The following is a 22,933-nucleotide window of genomic DNA, read 5'->3' as shown; positions in this document are numbered from 1 at the left end:
GGTGGGACTTAGGTACTATTTTCCAATCTGATACTTAAAGACTCATAAATTATCTAATCAATATTTGTGCATTAATACTGAAGCTACAGCATGTCCCATGAGAAGTGTGATGGATCACCTGGTTACAACGCTGGGTTGTTGTTTAGCAAGCCCACATTTGAGACCTGAGTGCTGCTGTGTGGTGGGGGTGAGTTCCAGCTCCTTGACAAGGACATAAAAGGAGTCCCCATGGGTGTCCTCCAGGCAGCGGTGATGTCACTGGCTAATCCTTTCAACTCAGAGGTGCTTTAAATGGTGCCTCCGACACAAACGGGATGGGACCATGTTCCATGTTTGGATGTGTCTGCCAAGTACCTTTCCTCCCCCTTCTTCTTCCTTTTCCTATTTATATTATGTAATCTGACCTGAAGAAGACTGAATCAAATTTTAAAGAAGGTGTGGTTCATCATAATAAAGATGGTATCATTTCAATACTTTGTATATATTTTATAATTGGCTGTTTTAATTCAGAATGTGTGATCATATCCATAAAATTATTTGTAAGAAAATAGAGAATGTATTCCCATAGAAAAGACATTCATCAAATAAGAAGCTACTTAATTGTTTGGGTATGGTTTTATTCTTCATGTTAATAAAAGTTTTGATGTAAAAGGGAGGGCAAGGAGGTTTAATGTTAAACAACAGCATATTTCTATGAAGTAATTGTGATACATGTATTTTATAGCAATCTAAAAGAATTCTAAAGAGAAGGGGAGTAAGAATCTTAAAAACTGCTGTGCATGCATTTATGTAGAAGTTGATCTTATTTTCCTGGTTCTCTGACCATATAATCATATACATTTTGAAAAACTGGAGAAAAATTGGCAGACATGCCATATATTAGGTTTGTGCACTTTTGTGCAAAGTATTTCAAAGAGAAAAACTATAGAGAGTGCATTAGGAGGAACAAAACTCCGCTTTAAAGGATTAAGGCAACTCTGTCTCATCCCATTTGTATATGTGGCTATCCCAACAACTTACAATGCCTTGCATAGATCCAGTAGCCAATTTTAGCATGGATTGAGCAATTTCTATTACAAATTGGTTGATTATGAACTGAAACAAATAAAAATGATTATTTATAAAGATATTTATCTTAAGAGTTAGTGTTTAGCTAGTGTCTGAGCATGCTGCAGTACTATTGCTGCTGTATTTACTATGTAGAAGGAGTATTCTCATTCAAGTAAAGGATAATCCAAGTCTAAACTACTTGTTCAGAATTACTCATGCAGTTGGGATATGAGTAAACTGATGATGTTAACAGAATGCCCTTGTCCAGGTCTAATTGTGTGATTACCTTCAGTCTCCCTCTGTAACTTAGATTAGATAGGCATTCTTTGCTTTGTGTTAAGCCTTTGGCTAGTAGTAAATAGGCCTGTTTTTCAATGCTGATAAAAAGAATCTTATCCCTTTCAGGGAAATACTGATTATGTGGCTGGAGCAGAAAAGAAGAATAGATATCTATCTTGAAGATAGTTTGTCCCTTTGAGGTCTTTTGTGATGAAAAGCCATATGGAAGTGTGAGATTGTTGTTGATTAACTTGATTATCATTCTTCAGTTTGCTTACTGCAGATTAGCTGACATATGTTGCTCCTGTTTTTAAAATATTTTTATTGCATAAGAAGTAGAACCAGTAGCTGCTCCATAGAATTTTACAAAGATAAATGTTACTGTATTTTAACATTTAAATTTTAAAATAAGTACAGTGATGTTTTTGGAATGAATCTACATTTAAGGGGAAAGACCATATATATCATCTTGTATTTTATCCAGTTATATCTATAATTTTGTCCCTCTCTCATTTAAAAGGATTTTATTCAGAACCCTCAGTCTCTGAACAAGATATAACAACACATGTGAAAGGAATACAGGCTTGTCCCTGGTTTCATTCAACCAGTCCCTACCCGTTCCATTTCTGCTAGATTTAGCAGTCGAGTCTGTCTGAACAGGGCCTCTCAATACATATAGAATAATATTTTAATCATAAATACTAGTTATTGGGATTTCTAATTTTGCACAGGTTGTACTTCAAATTAATGTAAATGAGAATTCTCAACATTAAGTCAATACAAGGGTTGCACATAATTCATTAGATCAAGTACTGCAACCCTGAAGGCTTTTTTTTTACATCTCTGTTTTATAAGAAGATATAAAATAAAGAAGTAAAAAGTATCACAGCATGCCACACACAAACGGTACACATACTTCACACATATTGATGAAACAAACTACTTTTTATTTTATTTTTCCAGTGGTCACTTATCTGGCAGCCTTTTTATTAGCTAGGTCTCAGCTTGTAAAAGAAGAATCCTTGTACTTGAAGGACCAGTTCTGGCAGATATTAGTGTGAAAGCCATCAAATTTCCTTGTATGTATTTTTGGGATTGGAACACTTGGAACAAACACCTGAAGGGGACTTTTGCCTGATATCCTACAATAAACATGAAGTAGCAATGCAATTTTGGCTTTTATTGATGTATATACCAAGTTAAATTTCTAATATAAACGGCAGTTACTGTACTATTGTTTGCTCTCTTAACAAGAGAAAATAATATTTAAAAATATAGTTAACTTGCAATGCTTTATTCCTGATAAGATCATTCATTCACTTAGATCAGGGGTCGTCAACTTCCAGTCTGTGGATCAGTACCGGGCCGTGGCATGCCAGCAACCGGTCCGCACAAACAAGCAAAGCCCCATCCGCAGGATGCAGGGAGCACACAAAGCCACGCCCCCTCCGGTCCACGGAAAAACCTCCCTCCATGGAACCGGTCCCTGGTGCCGCAAATGTTGGGGACCTCTGACTTAGATCATAACTCCTTTTGCTTTGTTCTAAGACATCTCTATGAGCCATTGCCATTTTAAATTTAGCAGAAGAGCAAAGTTTAATTTCATCCTCATTCAGAAACAGTTTTTACACACATACAGAGAGAGAGAGAGAGAGAGCTTCCATTGTTTTGCAAACAATGCTTAAGCCTTTAAACATGAGTTTAACTTCTGAGTGGTATCATGCAGCTTACTCCTGTGTGCTAATGCAGAAATTATTAATATTGATTCCTGGTTCCCAATTTTAGAGCAATATATTTTGCAAAGTAGAAAAAAAAGCCAGAATGTGACCTCTTACTCCTTTTTACGCCCTGTGCTTTGGGGGAGAGGGAGAGAAGGAAGGCAAATATATATCTCTGCATCAAACATATGCAGCTCCCAGAAAAGTAGTGTATCTCTTGGCAGGTTTCAGCCCATAGGATGAGAGGTTGAAAGTTTTAAACCCCTCCTCCAGATGCTTTCTAAGTCTACATATTTCACTTCTGTTTTAAAGTATGAAATCTCAAATCAGATGAACCCAATCCACCTCTTTGCATCTTGTAACATTTATATTTAACTATTTTTTCCCTTGATTTACAAATGTAGACACATCCTTTTGCTATTGTTTGCATCAGTTGTCAAAACCAGTATCATCTAGAAACTAAAAAAAGGTTTTGGAAAAGGCATTCATTTTTATCACAGAAATTATCTCTAACTTGATAATTATAATTTGTAACTTCATTTATTTGTAGCTCACCGATATGATACATCTGTGGACACATCACCGGCACAAATTTTTGACAAAATAATGAATTTGTATTTAATACCAAAAACCCTTAATGTAATTAATAGGTTAATAATTTATGTGGCTTTTTGCAAAGGCTCCCCAGATTAAACTCTAAAACAACTGATTTGGATTTTATTTAAAATTATATGATTAATTTTGAGTTCAATATTCTTGGTTTTTCAAAAGCTAGAATGAGAATAAAAGAGAAGCCATTAACAACAATAAAGTTGAAAATGGAGCTTAGAACGTTTGCGAGACCCGGCGGCCTAAGGTGGTTCCTGCTTCAACAGTGATTGGACGGAACCCACCCACCCTGCTTGGGCCTTATAGACTTCTCTGCCTTCACACAGTAGCACCGTCGCTGTCGCGCTGCCATGGCTTCCTCCCCTTCTCAGGTGCGCCAGAACTACCATCAGGACTGCGAAGCGGCCATCAATCGGCAGATCAACCTGGAGCTGTACGCTTCTTACGTGTACCTCAGCATGTCTTATTATTTTGACCGTGATGATGTGGCCCTGAAGAACTTTGCCAAGTACTTCTTGCACCAATATCGCGAGGAGCGTGAACATGCAGAGAAACTCATGAAGCTGCAGAACAAGAGAGGTGGCCGCATCTTCTTACATGATATCAAGAAACCAGATCGTGATGACTGGGAGAGTGGACTGACAGCCATGGAGTGTGCTTTGCATTTGGAAAAGAATGTAAATCAGTCACTACTGGATCTACCCAAGCTAGCAACTGACAAAAATGACTCTAACTTATGTGACTTCATTGAAACTCACTATTTGGATGAACAAGTTAAATCCATCAAAGAGCTGGGTGACCATGTGACCAACTTGCGCAAGATGGGAGCACCAAAATCTGGAATGGCAGAATATCTTTTTGACAAGCACACTCTGGGAGAAAGTGACAATGAGAACTAAAAACTACCCATGAATGTTGCAAAGAGACTCTTATCCTCAACACTTGTGCATGCTTCTTTGATTTATCTCTTAATATTTCCATAATTATAAAAAATTGCTTCTGTTCTTAATGTTATAACTCACACCCAATAAAATGATTAGGTGTACTTAAAAAAAAACAATAAAGTTGAAAATAGGTTCATTACGGGGGGGGAAACCCTCTTTTTTGGTAACTATAGCCAGCTTTTTATTTAACTGCGGCTTCAGGTACTGTGGATTTCAGTATCTTGTATGGCAAATTGTGACAATGATGTGACTTCCATCTGATATCTGGAAGTTCTCTGGCAGATCATCCATAGGTATATGGCATAAGTAAGGAATTTTCAACACTCTAGATCAGACATGTCAAACTCGCGATATCACGTGACATCGCGCAACGTATCGGGACTGTTTTGCCATTGCTGGCAATGAGGTGGGCATGGCTTCCACGTGACGTGCCTGGCCTGCGGGCCAGCAGTTTGACACTCCTGCTCTAGATGCTACATTACAAACTCTGCATATTCATTTCTGCATCCTAGGTGAAACTTTTGAAAATCATAATTCAACAAAATGTGGAGCCAATAAGTTCCTTTCTTATATTTATACACTAAATGGATAAATACCAAAAATATTATAATCAATGTATTTTAATTTCTTTATATAATTACATTTGAAAGTAGGCTAAGATATGTTCCAATCCTTGCTAAAAGATCCCCATTTTTCCTACAGATGTTTTATATGAACTATTGGGCTATTTCTGATGTCTGACAGTGTATCTTTACTGGCACTTTATTAATTATAGATTTATATTCTATCACTGATTTTCATGGAGGAAAATCTTGAACATATTTCAGTGCTATTTGCCTGAAAAACATTTTGTTTTGACAGTTCATAAAACAAAACAAATTTCCTCAGTGTTTTCAAATTATAGAAGATTTACACATTGGACTGATTTGTGGAAGGATGCTGCTGAGTTATTATTTTTTTAAAATTCTGCAAGAAAAAAAGCTCATGTGCATGTTAGATTGTTCAGTTAACCACTCAACAAATAAAAAAGTAAACAAGATTAACTGTTTACTTGAAGTGAGCCGAAGTCTGGATGTTTTTGTGAAGAAGAACACAATGTACTGTTGTATCTTGTTTCCAGAGTGGTGTTTATCATAATTCCTACTGCTGTGGTTGGTAGAGTGCTGGGAAAGCACTCCACCCACTCATGGCTCATTCGTATGCATTCTCTCTCTCTCTTCCCCCGCCCCCCTCCTTCCCTCCTTCCTCTTCTCCTCTTTCCTTCCCATTGAGGCCTCGCTATGGATTGAAAAGTTGAGCGAGCTGTCCTGTGTCAGCTTTGCTGCCTGTCATGAGTCGATACTGACCTAGAATAAAATAACAGGCCGTTTCCTGGAATTCTCTGAGCTGCTCTGAAGTCTAGCATAACTTTTGTAAACAGCCTACTCACAGAAACACAACTCACACTTTGGCGCGCATTTATGAAGCAGAGCCAACAAAAGTACTGAAAGGCAAAAACAGTTGAAGTTTTTATTTATGGGAGGAAGAACTCATTCTTAGAAGTTTGAAAAAAAAGTGGTTTTTTTTTTTAATTTTGCCAAATGAGAATCCCCAACAGATCCTTTCTTTCAGTTCTCCGCCCCCACTTTGTTTTTCATCTTCGCTCATTTTCCTGAAACAGTAGAGCATATTTTAGTTCAGTTTCAGCAAGATAGTGTTAAGTTAAATGGTAGAAAAAAACATGATCCCAAATATATGCACCTTATACCTTTTTGTTTTTGCTTTTACAGTGAAACAATATAAAAATCAAGTCTGCTTCATGTAACAAATAATTTATTGGGCTGTTGTTTTTCACTTTTCAGAATAAATGGATTCTAATTTTTATATATGTGGATAGTGATTTTTTCACTATCCTATGTTTAGTAAAGTTAAATGAGATAACAAATGAATATTTATCTCTGCCTATATATTGCTTTGTTAATTAAAGGTGAAATCATTGTGGATAGAAAATTAACTATTTCTCAGAATACTTTTATTGGCATATTGCATATACGTATTACAAATACAAGTAGAAATACCCATAGAATAAATAGAAATATCCACGCTTATTTATTACCAGTATTTATAGCCTCTTTGAATTATACTAGACGGCTTATAATATATAATATATTTTCGGTCCCTTTTAGCCTTTTTTGGGGGACCCAAGATGGTAAATTATTTTAATGTTTACTAATTAAAATGAGTTTTATTAGTATGTTTTTTCCTTCTGTTTTTGTTTTTCTTCTGTTCAGTTGTGTCCGATTCTCAGTGACTGCAGTTTTCATGGCAATATTTCACCATTGCATCCTTTGCCATTGCCATTGCATCCTTTCTAGAGTTGAGAGAAGGTGACTGGCCCAGATGACTTCGTGCCTAAGGCGGAACTAGAACTTATAGTCTCCAGTTTCAAATCTGGTGCCTTAACCACTATACCAAACTACCTCACTAAAAACAATAAATATCATAAATACCAATAATAAATAATTTTACAGATTTTAACACTTTATTTTAATTTGAATCATTACCAATAAAGTAATTAATCTGAAACTCAGGTTTAGATCTTCCAAATCCTTAGTCTTGCTTTATTTACAGTTAATTTGCAGTTGTACTGAATAAGTATTAAAATGCACAAAAATGAGTGACTAATACATTTTTAATTATTTCTAAATCTAAAAAAAAAAAGATTGCTGCCAAACTGAGTTTCAGAAATGCAGGCAAGAATGAATTCAATAGCAACCTTATAGCAATTCAAGAAATAATTTCCAAATTCCTCAGTTCTATCCATATTCTGTTACAAAATTTAATTGGTTCATGTTTCTGCAGTTCTTCAGTAATAATGTTTATACAAAAAGCTACAAATAAATAAATTCTCTTGTAAATACAAGTTTAAACAACACTAGGAGGATTAGGTGCACGAGGGCTGGAAAATAAAGTAAGACACAGTAGAAATGGAGGCTGCAAATAATGAAGGAAACAGCGAAGATCATGGGAAAAGATGGTTCATGGAGCTCTGAAAAATGAGGAAATTTTTGTTCTCTATTGTGGATGTGGAATCATGATTCTTTATTTTGTGAATAATTTTATTAATGCACATTATTTTTTTCCTTCGCACATGCCACACAGAAATATAGAAAAGCCCACATTTTGTTCATATGTCTACTTTACAAGGTACTACTGTGTTTAACAAAATAGAAAAACCATATATAAAAATAATCATCTTGATATGACTCCAACTATATATTTTTAAAAAATGTTCAGATATCTAATTTTTAGTCCCTACTATTGAAATATATACCTTGCTGTACCATCCCTATGTTTTTCATCATATATACTATGTCTAGTAAATTATGGGCACGTATACCCTATATACTTTGAAGTGCCCCTCATACCATATCAATTGTTCATGTGACTTTCATTTCCCAAGCATTGAAGCATCAAAAAACTGAAAAAGAATGCTATTAAGACTTGTCTGCATGTGTTTGTTAAATATTAATTAATTTGTGTTTTATAAGTAAAAATATAGTGGCACTTAATTAAATCCATATAAGATTCACTGTATGTCTTAAATCAGTTTCATTAGCTTTATTTTTGACTTGTTGTTGTTAATTGAGAAGTCGTGTCCGACCCATCGCGACCCCATGGACAATGTTCCTCCAAGTCTTCCTGTCCTCTACCATCTTCTGGAGTCCATTTAAGTTCACACCTACTGCTTCAGTGACTCCATCCAACCATCTCATTCTCTGTCGTCCCTTTCTTCTATTGCCCTCAATCTTTCCCAGCATTAGGCCCTTCTCCAGTGAGTCCTTCTCATTAGGTGGCCAAAGTATTTGAGTTTCAACTTCAGGATCTGGCCTTCTAAAGAGCAGTCGGGGTTGATCTCTTCTAGGACTGACCGGTTTGAACGCCTTGCAGTCCCTTGGACTCGCAGGAGTTTTCTCCAGCACCATAGTTCAAAGGCCTCAATTCTTTTCCGCTCAGCCTTTCTTATGGTCCAACTTTCACAGCCATACATTGCAACTGGGAAAACCATGGCCTGGATTATACGCACTTTTGTTGGCAGGGTGATGTCTCTGCTTTTTAGTATGCTGTTTAGATTTGACATAGCTTTTCTCCCCAGGAGCAAGCATCTTTTAATTTCTTAGCTGCAGTCCCCACCTGAGGTGATCTTTGAGCCCAGAAAAATGAAATCTGTCACTACCTCCATTTCTTCCCCATCTATTTGCCAGGAATTGAGAGGGCCGGATGCCATGATTTTGGTTTTCTTAATGTTGAGTTTCAAGCCAACTTTTGCACTCTCCTTCTTCACCCGCATCAAGAGGCTCTTTAGTTCCTCTTCACTTTCTGCCATTAGAGTGGTATCATCTGCATATCTTAGGTTGTTGATATTTCTCCCGGCAATCTTAATTCCAACTTTTGATTCATCTAGCCCTGCCTTTCTCATGATGTGCTCTGCATATAAGTTAAATAGGCAGGGCGACAGTATACAGCCTTGCCGGACTCCTTTTCCAATTTTGAACCAATCAGTGGTTCCGTGTTCGGTTCTCACTGTTGCTTCTTGACCCGCATATAGGTTTCTCAAGAGACAAATGAGATGGTCTGGTACTCCCATCTCTTTAAGAACTTGCCACAATTTGTTGTGATCCACACAATCAAAGGCTTTAGCATAGTCAATGAAGCAGAAGTAGATGTTTTTCTGGAACTCCCTAGCTTTCTCCATGATCCAGCGTATGTTGGCAATTTGATCTCTAGTTCCTCTGCCTCTTCGAAATCCTGCCTGTACTTCTGGTAGTTCTCGATCCACATACTGCTGGAGTCTAGCTTGTAGGATTTTAAGCATAACTTTACTAGCATGTGAAATGAGTGCAATGGTGCGATAGTTTGAACAGTCTTTGGCATTGCCTTTCTTTGGAATTGGAATGTAAACTGACCTTTTCCAATCCTGTGGCCACTGTTAAGTTTTCCAAATTTGCTGGCAAATTGAGTGTATCTGCATCGTCTTTTAAGATTTTGAATAGCTCAGCTGGAATACTGTCACCTCCACTAGCTTTGTTGTTGCTCAGATTTTCTAAGGCCCATTTCACTTCACATTCTAGGATGTCTGGTTCGAGGTCAATGACCATCTCATTGTGGTTATCTGGGATGTTAAGCTCATTCTTGTATAGTTCTTCTGTGTAGTTTTGCCATCTCTTCTTAATCTCTTCTGCCTCTGTTAGGTCTCTGCCATTTTGGTCCTTTATCATGCCCATCTTTGCATGAAACGTTCCCTTCATATCTCCAATTTTCTTGAAGAGATCTCTGGTCCTCCCTATTCTGTTGTTTTCTTCTATTTCTTTGCACTGTTCATTTAAGAAGGCATTCTTATCTCTTCTAGCTATTCTCTGGAATTCTGCATTCAATTGGGTGTATCTTTCTCTTTCTCCTTTGCCTTTCGCTTCCCTTCTTTCCTCAGCTATTTGCAAAGCTTCCTCAGACAGCCATTTTGCTTTCTTGCATTTCTTTTTCTTGGGATGGTTTTAGTTGCTACCTCTTGTACAATGTTGCGAACTTCCATCCATAGTTCTTCAGGCACTCTGTCTATCAGATCCAGTTCCTTAAATCTATTTGTCACCTCTACTGTATATTCATCAGGAATATGATTTAGTTCATACCTGAGTGGCCTAGTGCTTTTCCCTACTTTTTTCAATTTAAGCCTAAATTTTGCAACGAGAAGCTCATGATCTGAGCCACAGTCAGCTCCTGGTCTTGTTTTTACTGACTGTATAAGAGCTTCTCCATCTTTGGCTGCAGAGCACATAGTCAATCTGATTTCTATGTTGACCGTCTGGTGATGTCCATGTGTAGAGCCGTCTCTTGGGTTGTTGGAAAAGAGTGTTTGTTATGACCATCGTATTCTCTTGACAAAATTCTATTAGCCTGTGCCCTGCTTCATTTTGTACTCCAAGGCCAAACTTGCCTGTTATTCCGGTTATCTTTTGGCTTCCCACCTTAGCATTCCAATCCCCCATGATGATAAGGGCATCATTTTTTGGTGTTAATTCTATAAGGTGCTATAGGGTTTCATAGAACCGGTCAATTTCATCCTCTTCAGCATCAGTGGTTGGGGCATAGATTTGGATTATTGTGATATTGAATGGTTTGCCTTGGATTTGAATTGAGATCATTCTGTCATTTCGGAGATTGTATCCCAGTATTGCTTTTCCTATTCTTTTATTGACTATGAAGGCTAGTCCATTTCTTCTGAGGGATTCTTGCCCACAGTAGTATACCTGATGGTCATCTGAGTTAAATTCACCCATTCCACTTTTGACTACTAATCCACAATTTATGTGGATTTCCTTAATCTGCCCAAAATCATATTTTTAGATTAAGAATGTTGTTTCTGACTTTCCTCTGATATTTTACACATGGTGAACAGTCCTATTTGGACAGGTGAATACAATGCTAATTTTGGAAGTCCTTGCAACTGCCTTGCAATATCAGTCTGTGGAACTTGCCCTGTAGATCATTAGGGTCATTTGAGTGACTCAGAGTAGAAGCAGGGTTTCAGAGCAGAAGTCCTCTAGCTTCCATTGTTTCATGAATTAGTACTTCAAAGTATGTGTCTGTGATGCGTATTTTCTTAATTTTTTGTCCAGAATCTCAAAGCAAATATATCTGAGATTGCAAGATGAAATATGAATTAATGTTTTGTCTTTGCTACACTTTGCTCATAAAATCAACTCCCCCAAGTTTTAGAGCAGAAACTTAAATACAACATTCTTTGGGCTTACAAAATTTATCTTTTCACTATGTCTGTTTTCCTTTGCTGCCTTTTGTCTGTTTTTGCCTCTTTATGCTTTCTGTTTCCCCTCAGTATCTCTCTGGACGACCTTACGCATATATCTATCAGTTCTGCTTATGAGGCATGCTTCTCATCTTGCTAATTCTAAGGACAGTTCACAATCACATGGATGGCATCTGGAGTGAAGAAATTCAAGATTTCTAACCCTTTATGAGTCTGGATGGAAAGGAGGCTATGCTATTTTCTCTTAATTAATTTTAATGGATTTAAAATTGTCCAGATTAAAAAAAAATCTTCCCTTTACATGTGCCATGTGTGCTTAATTTGCAGTGAAAATTTGGGTGTCTACCATTTTGAATCAAGAGGAATGGACTGACAATTTGTTGAGTTAAACATAGAATAAAATAAGGACTAGAGTACACAAAATATATTATAGTTCTAACTATAGATGTTCCTCAGCTTATGACTGCAATTGGGAGCAGCATGCTGGTTCTAACCACCCACATTCTGATAATGTGTCTATGGGGATGCTGTAGAGTATGTAGAAGATTGAAGTCCTAAGAACAATAGTTAATGTCAGTTAATTTCATGGCTTGATTTTCAATAAGCCTACTTTAGATGAAAGTATTAATGAAGACTATAGAGAAATGTCAGAATACTTCATAAGACGGTGTCAATTTAAGCAATATGCTATTGCTTTTTGACCAAGTAATTGTGACTGTGAATTAATAAAACTATTTTTTCCTCTCAACATTCACCAAGCCCTGTCAGAATAATAAACACATAAATAAATTCTACCATGTTGATAGGAACATCTGTTGATTTATAGGAAAGCAGGAATGCACCTTATTTTTATTGCCTGCAAAAATAACTAACAGACTAAAGGTCTTCTAGTGAACCCCACTGAAAAAAAAAGTGTAACCATGACCATCTATGTGAATTATATCAATTATAGCTAGCAACCTACACTGACAATAAAGTTATATATTACTCAAGCTATATTTTTTCCAGTTATATAAAGCTATGAAGGGTAGACTATCAGAAAGACCAAAAAAAAATCATGTCTCTGAATTGTGATATTGAAGAAAATTGTTGAGAATAATTTGGACTGCAGGAAGAAATAATTTAATTCTAGAAATAAAACCAGACTACTCATTGGAAGCAACAATAATGAAGATAAAGTGTAATTGTTTTGGATAAATAATGTGAAGATAAGAGTTATTGGAGAAAACCCTGATGCTTAGAAAATTTGCAGGCAGTTGAAAAAGACAAGATGTTGAGATACTTTTATTGATGACGAGCAGTAACTTACAGAAATTCAAAGAAGCAACTACTGACAGATGATCCTAATGAAATGATGCCCACTGGGTCACAAAGAGTTGGAAATGGCTGATCTACTGAAGAACAGTCAGCAGCCAGATAAGTCATGTTTTGTAGCTTTTGTTTTCAGCTTTTCCATTCCATAGCTAAAAATTAGGAAAAATTGCAACTGTGATTCTTTAGACACAAGTACATTGTGATGACTTATAAGAATTGCTTTATAAGAAATTCAAAAGATCAGAAACAGAATAGAGCCAGAAGGGACCTTGGAGGTCTTCTAGTCCAGCTCCTGCTCAACCAGGAGACCCTATACCAATGATGGCGAACCTTTTAGAGACCGAGTGCCCAAACTGCAACCCCAAACCCACTTATGCATCGTCAGGTGCCAGGTGAGTATGGCCCATTAGGTGGGTGTAATAGTAACAGTAGTAAAGTTGGAAGGGACCTTGGAGGTCATCTAATCCAACCCCCTGCTCAGGCAGGAAACCCTACACCATTTCGGACAAATGGCTGTCCAGTCTCTTCTTAAAAACTTCCAGTGTTGGAGCATTTACTGCTTCTGGAGGCAAGCTGTTCCACTGATTAATTGTTCTCACTGTCAGGAAGTTTCTCCTTAGTTCTAGGTTGCTTCTCTCCTTGATTAGTTTCCACCCGTTGCTTCTTGTCCTGCCTTCAGGTGCTTTGGAAAATAGCTTAATTCCCTCTTCTTTATGGCATCCCCTGAGATATTGGAATACTGCTATCATGTCCCCCCTTGTCCTTCTCTTAGTTAAACTAGACATACCCAATTCTAGCAACCGTTCCGTATATGTTTTAGCCTCCAGTCCCCTAATCATCTTTGTTGCTCTTCTCTGTACTCTAGAAAAACATCTTTTTTACATCGTGGTGACCAAAACTGGATGCAGTATTCCAAATGTGGCCTTACCAAGGCATTGAAGAGTGGTATTAATACTTCACGTGATCTTGATTCTATCACTCTGTTAATGCAGCCTAGCACTGTGTTGGTCTTTTTGGCAGCTGTACAACACTGCTGGCTCATATTTAGGTGATTGTCTACTAGGACTCCGAGGTCCCTCTCACAGTTACTACTATTGAGCATGGTGCCACCTATGCTGTACTTGCGCATTTGGTTTTTCTTGCCTAAATGTAGAACCTTGCTTTTTTCACCATTGAATTTCATTTTGTTAGTTAGTGCCCAGTGTTCAAGTCTGTCCAGATCCTTCTGTATCTTAAGCCTGTCTTCTGGAGTGTTGGCTATTCCTGCCAGCTTGGTGTCGTCTGCAAATTTGATGAGTTCCCCATCTATCCCTTCATCCAAATTGTTGATGAAGATGTTGAAGAGCACTGGGCCCAGAACAGAGCCCTGGGGCACCCCACTACACACTTCCCTCCATATAGATGCAGTTCCATTGAGGACCACTCGCTGAGTACGGCCGGTCAGCCAGCTACGGATCCATCTGGTGGTGATTCTGTCTACCCCACATTTTTCTATCTTATCAAGTAGTAGGTTGTGATCTACTTTATCAAATGCCTTACTGAAGTCCAAGTAAATTATGTCCACAGCATTCCTCTGATCCACTAATTTTGTCACTTGGTCAAAGAATGCAATAAGATTTGTCTGGCATGATCTATTTTTGACAAACCCATGTTGGCTTTTAGTAATGACTTTGTTTGCCTCTAGGTGTTCATTGATTCGTTGTTTGATTATCTTTTCCAGGATCTTCCCAGGTATTGAGGTCAGGCTGATAGGTCTGTAATTTCCTGGATCCATTTTTTTTTTCCTTTTTTGAGGATGGGAACTACATCAGCTCTTTTCCAGTCCTCTGGTAGTTCCCCTGTGTTCCAGGATCTTTGAAAAATATAGTTCAGTGGTTCTGAGATCACATCTGCCAATTCCTTGAGAACCTTGCAGTGTAATCCATCTGGTCCTGGCGATTTGAACTCATCTAGGCTGGACAGATGCTCACTTACCATTTTCTTGCCTATCTTAACTTGTGTTTCTATTTTGTTTTTTATGGCACTATTTTTGATAGGTTGGTCTGTTTTTTCCCTTTGTGTAAAGACAGATGCAAAAAATGAGTTAAATAGTTCTGCTTTCTCCCTGTTGCTTGTCACCTTCTTGCCACTTCCACCCACTAATGGACCAATCATTTCCTTCACTTTTTTCTTGTTTTTTACATGTTGAAAGAAGCTTTTTTTGTTATTTTTGACTTTGGTCGCAAGCCTTAGTTCATTTTGAGCCTTGGCTTTCTTCACTTCATCTTTGCAGGCTCGGGCTATTTGCTGATATTCTGACTTAGTTATGTTCCCCTCTTTCCACTTTCTATACTTGTCCTTTTTATCTTTCAATTTGTCAGAGAGTTCTTTATGCAGCCATGCTGGTTTCTTTTGAGAGCTGTTGTTTTGGCCCATTGGGTAGGTGTGGCCCATTGGGTGGGCATGGCTGTGGGGATAACAGCAGACTGGGTGGGACTGAAAAGTTCAATCAATTCCAACTTTGCAAGATCTTTTTTTTTCCCTGCGAGAAGTTGAAATTCGCTGATTGATTGAACTTTTTTTTTGTACACGGCAGCGGAAACCTAAAGCAAAAAGGTTTTATAAAACCCAACTGAAGGCCTAGGACTGGGGCGACGGTGCGCGTGCTGACAGAGAGGGTTCTGAGTGCCGCCTCTGGCACCCGTGCCTTATACCATTTCAGACAAGTAATTGTCCAGTCTATTCTTAAAAACCGCAAGTGATGAAGCACCCACAATGTCTGAAGACAAGCTGTTCCATTGGTTAAATCATCCTCACTGCTAGGAAGTTTCTCCTTAATTTCAGGTTGCTTCTCTCCTTGATTAGATTCCATCTATTGTTTCTTGTCTTACCTTCTGGTATTTTGGAAAATAAATTGACCCCCTCCTCCTTGTGGCAGCATCTCAAATACTGTAATACTGCTATTATGTCCCCCGAGGCCTTCTTTTCTCTAGACTGGCCATACCCAAATCCTGCAACCATTCTTCATATGTTTTAGTCTCCAGGCCTTTAATCATCTTAGTTGCTGCTCTTTGCACTTTTTCCAAGGTCTCAACATTTTTTTTGTAATGTGACCAAAACTGGATACAGTATTCCAGGTGTGACCTTACTAAGGCTTTATAAAGCAGTACTAATACTTCATGTTATTTTGATTCTATGCCTCTGTTTATACAACCAAGAATTGTATTAGCTTTTTTGGCTGCTGCCACACGCTGCTGACTCATGTTTAAGTGATTGTCCACTAGGACTCAAGGTCCCTCTCACAGTTACTGTTTTTGAGCCAGGTTTTATCTAATCTGTACTTGTACCTTTGGTTTTTCCTGTCCAGGTGTAAAACCTTGCTTTTCTCCACATTAAATTTCATTTTGTTGGATAGGGCCCATTGCTCAAATCTGTCAATATCTTTTTGAATCCTGAGCTTGTCTTCTAGGTTGTTGGCTATGAATATGACTGCTGGGATGTGGCATCTTGCAAAAAATAAAAATAAAAGATGGAAGAGATGATGGATAATGCAATATTCCATGTAGACAGGCCTGGAAGATGATGATCACCATTTTAAACTTCGCTTCATTAAGGATGCATATGTTTTATGCAATTTAGATTAAATTGTAGGAGAACATGAATCAGTAAGCAATCTTTTCAAAAAAAATTCACTTAACTAATAACATATTTCTGTTTTTGTCGTGAAATAGCCCTTCAAATTCACTGCATTAACCATGCTACTAGACAAGAGTTATGCACCATGCTATCTGAAGCTGAACTAACAAATAAAATTGTACAAATAGAAAGACATTGAAAAGGAACATAAGATTTCAGAATTTGTGGGTTTTTGATTTTGCACAATATCTAAATTCATTTCTGTATATACTTTGATGTAAGCCTCATGGAATTCAGAGGGACTTTAATTCAGTTATGTGTATTTAGGAATGCATAATAAGAAATGGTGCTGATTTCAGCAAGGTGAAACAAAATATCTCAAAACTTGTTTTCAGAAACACTAGCTGCTTGGTAAATTCTAGCTTGGATTTTCGTGCTTATTCCTTCAAATCCTATGTAGTTCCCTCAAAATGGGATTTTGTCTTTATTCTCAGAAATACAAAATTGAGTTTCTAAATTTCTCTATAACAAATATATTTTCAAGTTAGTTGTAATTCTGACTAATATTATTCAGGTTTTAGTTAATGTGGTTTTGTGTTGCTTGTGTTTTATTCTTAACAAAATAAATTATGAAAGAACACACAACAGCCAACATTCTTCTATGGAGGTGTGAGAATATTCTAGAACTGATAACAAAGTTATTAGAACTAATATGAAGTTTCTTTGCAGAAGAATTGCTATACTGTAGTACTGCAGGCTAGAAAAGAAAGGGTTTCTTTATTTTTATATTTCAGTGCCTGCATATCTGATTCCCTAATTCTGATTGTACTCTAGATAGTGTGTGCCGTTGGTGGAGGGCTTTTGTTTGTATTAGAAAAGTTCAGATAAATTAAATCCAATTGGGTGGAGCCTTGAGGGTTGCTGTTTGATTCTAAGCCACACCAATAGAAGCTACTTGAGCTCCACCTCAAGACTTGACCAGACAAGTTGTTAGATTGGAACTCTGTGGGCAACCTTGTGCTTGTTTTGATTAAAGGAATGGAATACAGAGGTCTTGTTAAGAGTGTGTGTGCCTCCTCATGCTTTGTCCCTTTCTAGAATGCACCTAGAGTTAAGTTTTTCCTTCAGGGGCAGACATAATTACTAGGCATAATTCCGAGATCATTCCATTTGGGGGAAGAACAAATGTCTTCATTGATAGCAGGCATATTGGCTATACTCTTATTTTTCCACTAGCTTCTGCCTTTCTTTTTATCCCTTTTCTATACTTTCATTAACTCAGAAAGTAAACAAAAGACTGAACAGTTATTTCCTTTCCGTTTATTAAATGAATTTAGTTCTATATATTTGCTTTTACAATGTTATCTTAAGGTGTTACTACAAATCTCAAATTTTACATTTTTTTATTTGGATTTTAATGTCTGTTACACTGATATGTTCAGAAAAACATTTTTTAAAAAACAAAAAAACTGTTTACTTTATAGAATGCATTTTAGCCTTAATCCTTTGGAACAGTAAAAATCATAGAAAAAAAACCAATCTCATTTTCAAGTTTCAGGGCATATGAGTATAATTACCAATGAAAAAAGTACTTTTCTATCTTTCCCAAGAATGATGACTAATTAGGATGGGGTATGATGGCATGATACCATTTCCATATAAACAGTGGGAAATGAATAAATACAAGCATTACCAACACAGTCATAAAAACAAACAATGAAAAGTAATTGGCCTCACCTTCTCTCTCCCCTGCCTCCAGCTCTTTTAGGAAATTAACAGAATATTCCCAAGCTTTGAAATGGGATTTGCTCTGAACTACTTCTCACTGTACTTGATACACTTGCATCTACCTACATCTGATACTTCAGGAACGTTTACATGTTACCAAATAGCCTTCCATATCAAAACAAAACAGTCTTATTGCAAACATAAAAAATGTTAAGAAGAGACCTAGTCTAGCATCCTTAGTCTAGGGTTTATGTATTAATTTCTTCAAACATTCACTTATACAATTTCCTCCAATAGGCATATAGATTTATTGTTAAAGGAAAATTACGTCAGAGTGGGAAAATATTCTAATCTCTGCCATTTTTCTTATCTCAGATAATCTGCCTCTTTGCTCCTCCTAGTAAATCATGTGTCTTGAGTATCTTGTTTACCTATCTTTTCTCACACCCTCAGTTTTATGTCCTCTCCATAACTACACACCTAACAGTCTCTCTTTGTGCTTGGGCATCTGCATATGGTTTTGAAGTAATTAAGTGTGGAGAAGATCAGTTTTACCCCAGGACAATTTTCCACCTGTTTTTATGTTCAGCTATAAGTAGATAGCTTTTTCACGATTGAAGGCAAATATACATGTCCCAGGATAATGTTGCAAGACCCAATCTGGGTTGGTCACCAGGACCAGAGATTTATGAGCTTTTGGACTCATGCTGGAGCCCATCCTTGGGGAAGTGAGAAGTTTCTTTCCTAAAGGAGAGTTGCTTAGAACCAATGAACTGATTCTGTACAACAGTTTCTATTTATTCAAATATCTCTGTTCCTCTTTTGGGATGTGGGGGAGAAATATTTTAGCTGTAGGATTTGCATAGGAGGAAATTCTGAGAGTCCAAGTCCCATAGATGTAAAGATCACTCATATGGAGAAAACTAATATATGACATTTTAGGAAGAAATTATTGTAAATAAGAATTATGTATGAGAGTTCAGGTATCTCCAGAGATTGCAAATTGTCTAGAAGAATTCATAGAAAAAGAAGAAATTATTGATTAATGATTATTAATGAATTATAAATATGAAAAGTGTTTAAAAAGCAATAGGTGACAGGCAAATCAATTCTTAATTAAAATTGGAAGATAAAAATAGTTTCTGTTTTAAATCAGTAGTAAATCAAGTCATTACATGACTAGACCCAATATTGCAGACATTTTTACTGTGGTCATAAAGCAAATCATTGTAGTCAGTAAGCAAATTGCAGTCATTAAGCAAATCCAGTTTCCCCATTTGATGTTTTTTTGGTCCATTTACATGCCTGGATGCCAATATATTAAACCTTTAAAAGGTTAAAAAATAATATCCTGTTAAATTTTTATTATAAATAAAATAGTTTGTTGAAAGATTTTAAACCATAAGAATTTGGCCAGCACATTTGATTTCTGCCAATCAATTGATACTTGCACTTTGCACCTAATGATTTTTCTAAATATATTTCAAAGTAAGATTTATTTCTAACATGAGGCCATGTCATCTCAAGTCTGCAGTAGCCTGGAGCTTTAAGCTGTGTTGATAACAGAACAGAATAACAGAGTTGGAAGGGACCTTGAAGGTTTTCTAGTCCAATCCTCTGCTCAGGCAGGTAACCCTATCCATTTCAGACAAATGGTTATCCAATCTCTTCTTTAAAACTTCCAGTGTTGGAGCATCCACAACTTCTGGAGGCAAGTCGTTCCACTGATTAATTGTTCTAACTGTCAGGAAATTTCTCCTTAGATCTAGGTTGCTTCTCACCTTCATTAGCTTCCATCCATTGGTGATGAATGGCACCTAAGGGAAAGGGTGTTTATTGTGACAATCAAATTTAATCATTCTTGTTTTGAGAAATGCAGCCTCACCTACAACAACTGAACATGGTTAGATGAGCTACTTACTGATATTTCCTGACATATTTGTATTGTTCCTAATCTTCACCTGACTTACATGTAATATAAGTAACACTTGTGTGTTACCTGCTTATTGGTGACATTGCAGATAACCTTAGGTATTTTATATTATTTCTTTGGTGGTTTAATGTAAATGTTAAAAAGAAATTGGTAGTAGAATATAAGCCTACAAAATATGAGAAGATGCTATTGAATTAGAAGACCTGATCTGTCTAGCGTATTATGGCCAATATAACTGAATTTTCAGTTAAGAATTTCTCTACTACTCTGTTTTGCTGCTTCTCTTCAACTTGACACCCGGAGAAAAGCAATTAAACAGGTCACATTGTGTTGTCCCAAATCTTTTGTGATTGGCCACAATAGCTGAGATTCAAGTAAATTATTGCTGAAAATATCTTAGTGTACTTGGTTGTCTTTTTAAAAACTGATATATTTAATAAAGCTGTTGATTACCAGTTGCTAAGTATTCCAATTACATTAGAATTTAGGAAGTTTTAAAGTAAAAGTAAAATTTCTCTGCTACAATGTTTTTTTAAAAAGTGAGATGATTGATGTATAGAAATAGTGTGTTGCTAATGAGATGACATTTACTCACTTTTTCTAGGTTGTGTCTGCTGGCTCAGGACATCTATGGAATATTTAGTGAAATACAGCTTCCAGTTCTATATTCCTCTTCACAACTGACAGAAAAATATAGACAAAAATGGGAAGGAAAATGCTGTTGTATTTCTCAACTGAAAATTTTGCGAAGAGTCACCAGGGGAAGGTAAAAAAAAGTCGCACTATGTCTTTGCATCTTAAGGTGAAGAGGAACCAGAAAACCCAACAATTGAATTATGTGTCTTACGTGTGTGTGTGTGTGTGTGTGTGTGTGTTTTGAGGAAAATACTTGAACACCAGGATAAATATAAAAACAACTGTTTAATAAACTAACAACTGTTTGATAAACTTAGCTTTCGTCGGCTAACTGCTGACATCGTCAGAGTGGAATGACGACGTTGGCAGTTAGCCAACGAAAGTTAAGTTTATCAAACAGTTGTTAGTTTATTAAACATTTGTTTTTATATTTATCCTGGTGTTCAACTATTTTCTTCAACATGAATATATCTGGGATTCACATTTTTAGTATAATTAGAGACAATACACACACACACACACACACACACACACACAAAACTAGGCCTCCTAACTGTTGTGCTGCTGCTTGACTACTTCTGCGGCCTCTTGCCATCACTTGCAGCTGGATGTCATGGCGCATTGCACCGTTTCTGCTGCTTCTGGTCGGATGCCGCTTGGTGCTTTGCCCCATTTCTACTGCTCATGGCAAGAAGCTGTGTGGCTCTTTGGGCCATTTCTGCCGTGAGAAACAGCCCGAAGAGTCATGCAGCATCCTGCCGTGAGCAGCAGAAACAGTCCGAAGAACTGCGTGGCTTGACAAGTGTCGGTGCGTGGAAGCCCTGGCTGAGGCAGTCCTACCAGTAAGGTAAGCAGGTGCTGGGCACATGGGGTAGCTTCACCCCCCAAACCCCCTCCCTAGCTTGATTTTTAGGCTTGCGCCTTGCCCCAAAACTAGCACTTATTTTTGGGGGTAGGGCTTTTATATATATATGAATTTGAATAAACTTGTACTCAGTTGTTAGAAAAAAAAATACTGTGAGCTTTGCTCTTAAGTTGAAAAGTTTTATTATCATGGAACATATTCCCTGGCCCTTATTTTTGTTATACGCTTCATTTTTGTTTTGCTGTTTTTGTGAATGGATGATTAGAACTCCCTACAGTCATTACTAAAGCAACTGGATTAATTCTATGTAAGGCAGTATCTTTGTTTCCTGACATCCTTTCCGTGTTATTGTGCTGACTCATGCATGATTACCTTTCTTCCCAAAGTTAACCTGAATACTTTAGAGCTGTTTAACAGAAGGTGATTAATGATAAAAGAAAAAAAGAGGACAATGTGCTGAATTTTATCATGTAAAATATTCTGTGTTGATTTGTGCTGTATATGTCATTTTGTATAGGAAAAGAACTAGAAACACAACCAATAATTTAAATAAAAATATTTCTACTGACTAGAGATTGCCAGTAGATGTTATAATTGCACTGAAATTAGCATATTTGGTTTCAATGTGCACTGTAGAAAATAAAAGCAATATATCAAAATTAATCTTTACTTTGACATCATTTCCAAAATATTAAACATATCATTATCTTGTTATATTGGAGTTTCTGTAAAAAATGTTTTAGATTGATTTTCTATCTTCCACTGTTTCCTTTACAACATAACTTATTTACATCTTTTCTGTTTTTCGCAATTAAATTACAGGCTTTAGTCATTGCTGCATTGTATTTTAATTCTACAATATATTGGATTCACACAGACACATACCATTTCATCAAGAATGGCTTCCATATCTATGTATTGTGGAATTTCTTTTAGTAGTACAAGATTCCATTGTAAATCAAAATAATTAAAATACAGATGCAGTGTCAGCAAATACAAGAAAAAATTATTTTGATGATAGTATGTTTCTAATGATTACACTTTTATTGTATATACTCACACTGATTTCATCAAATTTGTGCTTTGCTTACTTGTTTTGGAAGAACTCTAGGGCTTTTTAGTCTAATTGATAGTCTATGGCCACCATTATCACCTCTTCAAGTTCCGGGCAAGAGACAAGGAAATGAAACAGTAAGATACTTTTAGACTTGCTTTTTCTAAAACAATCATCTAAGTAAGATTTCCTAAATAAATTATCTTCTCTATTCCATTTTAATTGAATTCAACATTTTAAACACTGTACTGTATTTTCCTCCCTTAACATAACATCACTAACAATTACTGATCCAAATTATTTGGTAATGTGCAACAGAAAATGTTATAATCTTCATTCTATGGAAAAGTATTTAAATTTAGAAGCAAAGGGTCTTAAAAATTGAG

General features: G+C 36.6%; 2 protein-coding genes across 8 annotated transcripts in view; both read left to right on the top strand.

Moving 5' to 3' along the window:
• SPIDR (scaffold protein involved in DNA repair) overlaps window positions 1-22,933 on the top strand; it is a 211,336-nt gene that overhangs the window by 160,753 nt on the left and 27,650 nt on the right. For all 7 annotated transcript variants that reach the window (XR_005555538.1, XR_005555537.1, XM_039333584.1 and 4 more), the window contains 2 exons: window positions 20,597-20,758; window positions 22,597-22,684. Coding sequence is in view for 5 of the 7 variants with exons in the window: in XM_039333584.1 (XP_039189518.1) it covers window positions 20,597-20,758; window positions 22,597-22,684 (250 nt within the window). In the remaining 2 variants the exon portion in view is untranslated. The remainder of the gene's footprint in view (window positions 1-20,596; window positions 20,759-22,596; window positions 22,685-22,933) is intronic.
• On the top strand, window positions 3,887-4,720 carry LOC120303789 (ferritin heavy chain-like). Its single transcript, XM_039333590.1, has one exon. The coding sequence runs from the start codon at window positions 4,007-4,009 to the stop codon at window positions 4,553-4,555; it is 549 nt and encodes a 182-aa protein (XP_039189524.1). The 5' UTR covers window positions 3,887-4,006; the 3' UTR covers window positions 4,556-4,720.

The sequence above is a fragment of the Crotalus tigris genome, unplaced genomic scaffold (assembly GCF_016545835.1).
Source record: "Crotalus tigris isolate CLP2741 ecotype Arizona unplaced genomic scaffold, ASM1654583v1 scf7180000024506.7606697, whole genome shotgun sequence".
Classification (NCBI taxonomy): domain Eukaryota; kingdom Metazoa; phylum Chordata; class Lepidosauria; order Squamata; family Viperidae; genus Crotalus; species Crotalus tigris.
Note: the sequence above shows the minus strand (reverse complement) of the source record. Positions and strands in the feature narration are given on the sequence as shown.

What these genes read in the sequence shown, in the direction of transcription:
- LOC120303789 (XM_039333590.1), top strand. Translation starts at nt 4,007, where the DNA reads ATGGCTTCCTCCCCTTCTCAGGTGCGCCAGAACTACCATCAGGACTGC.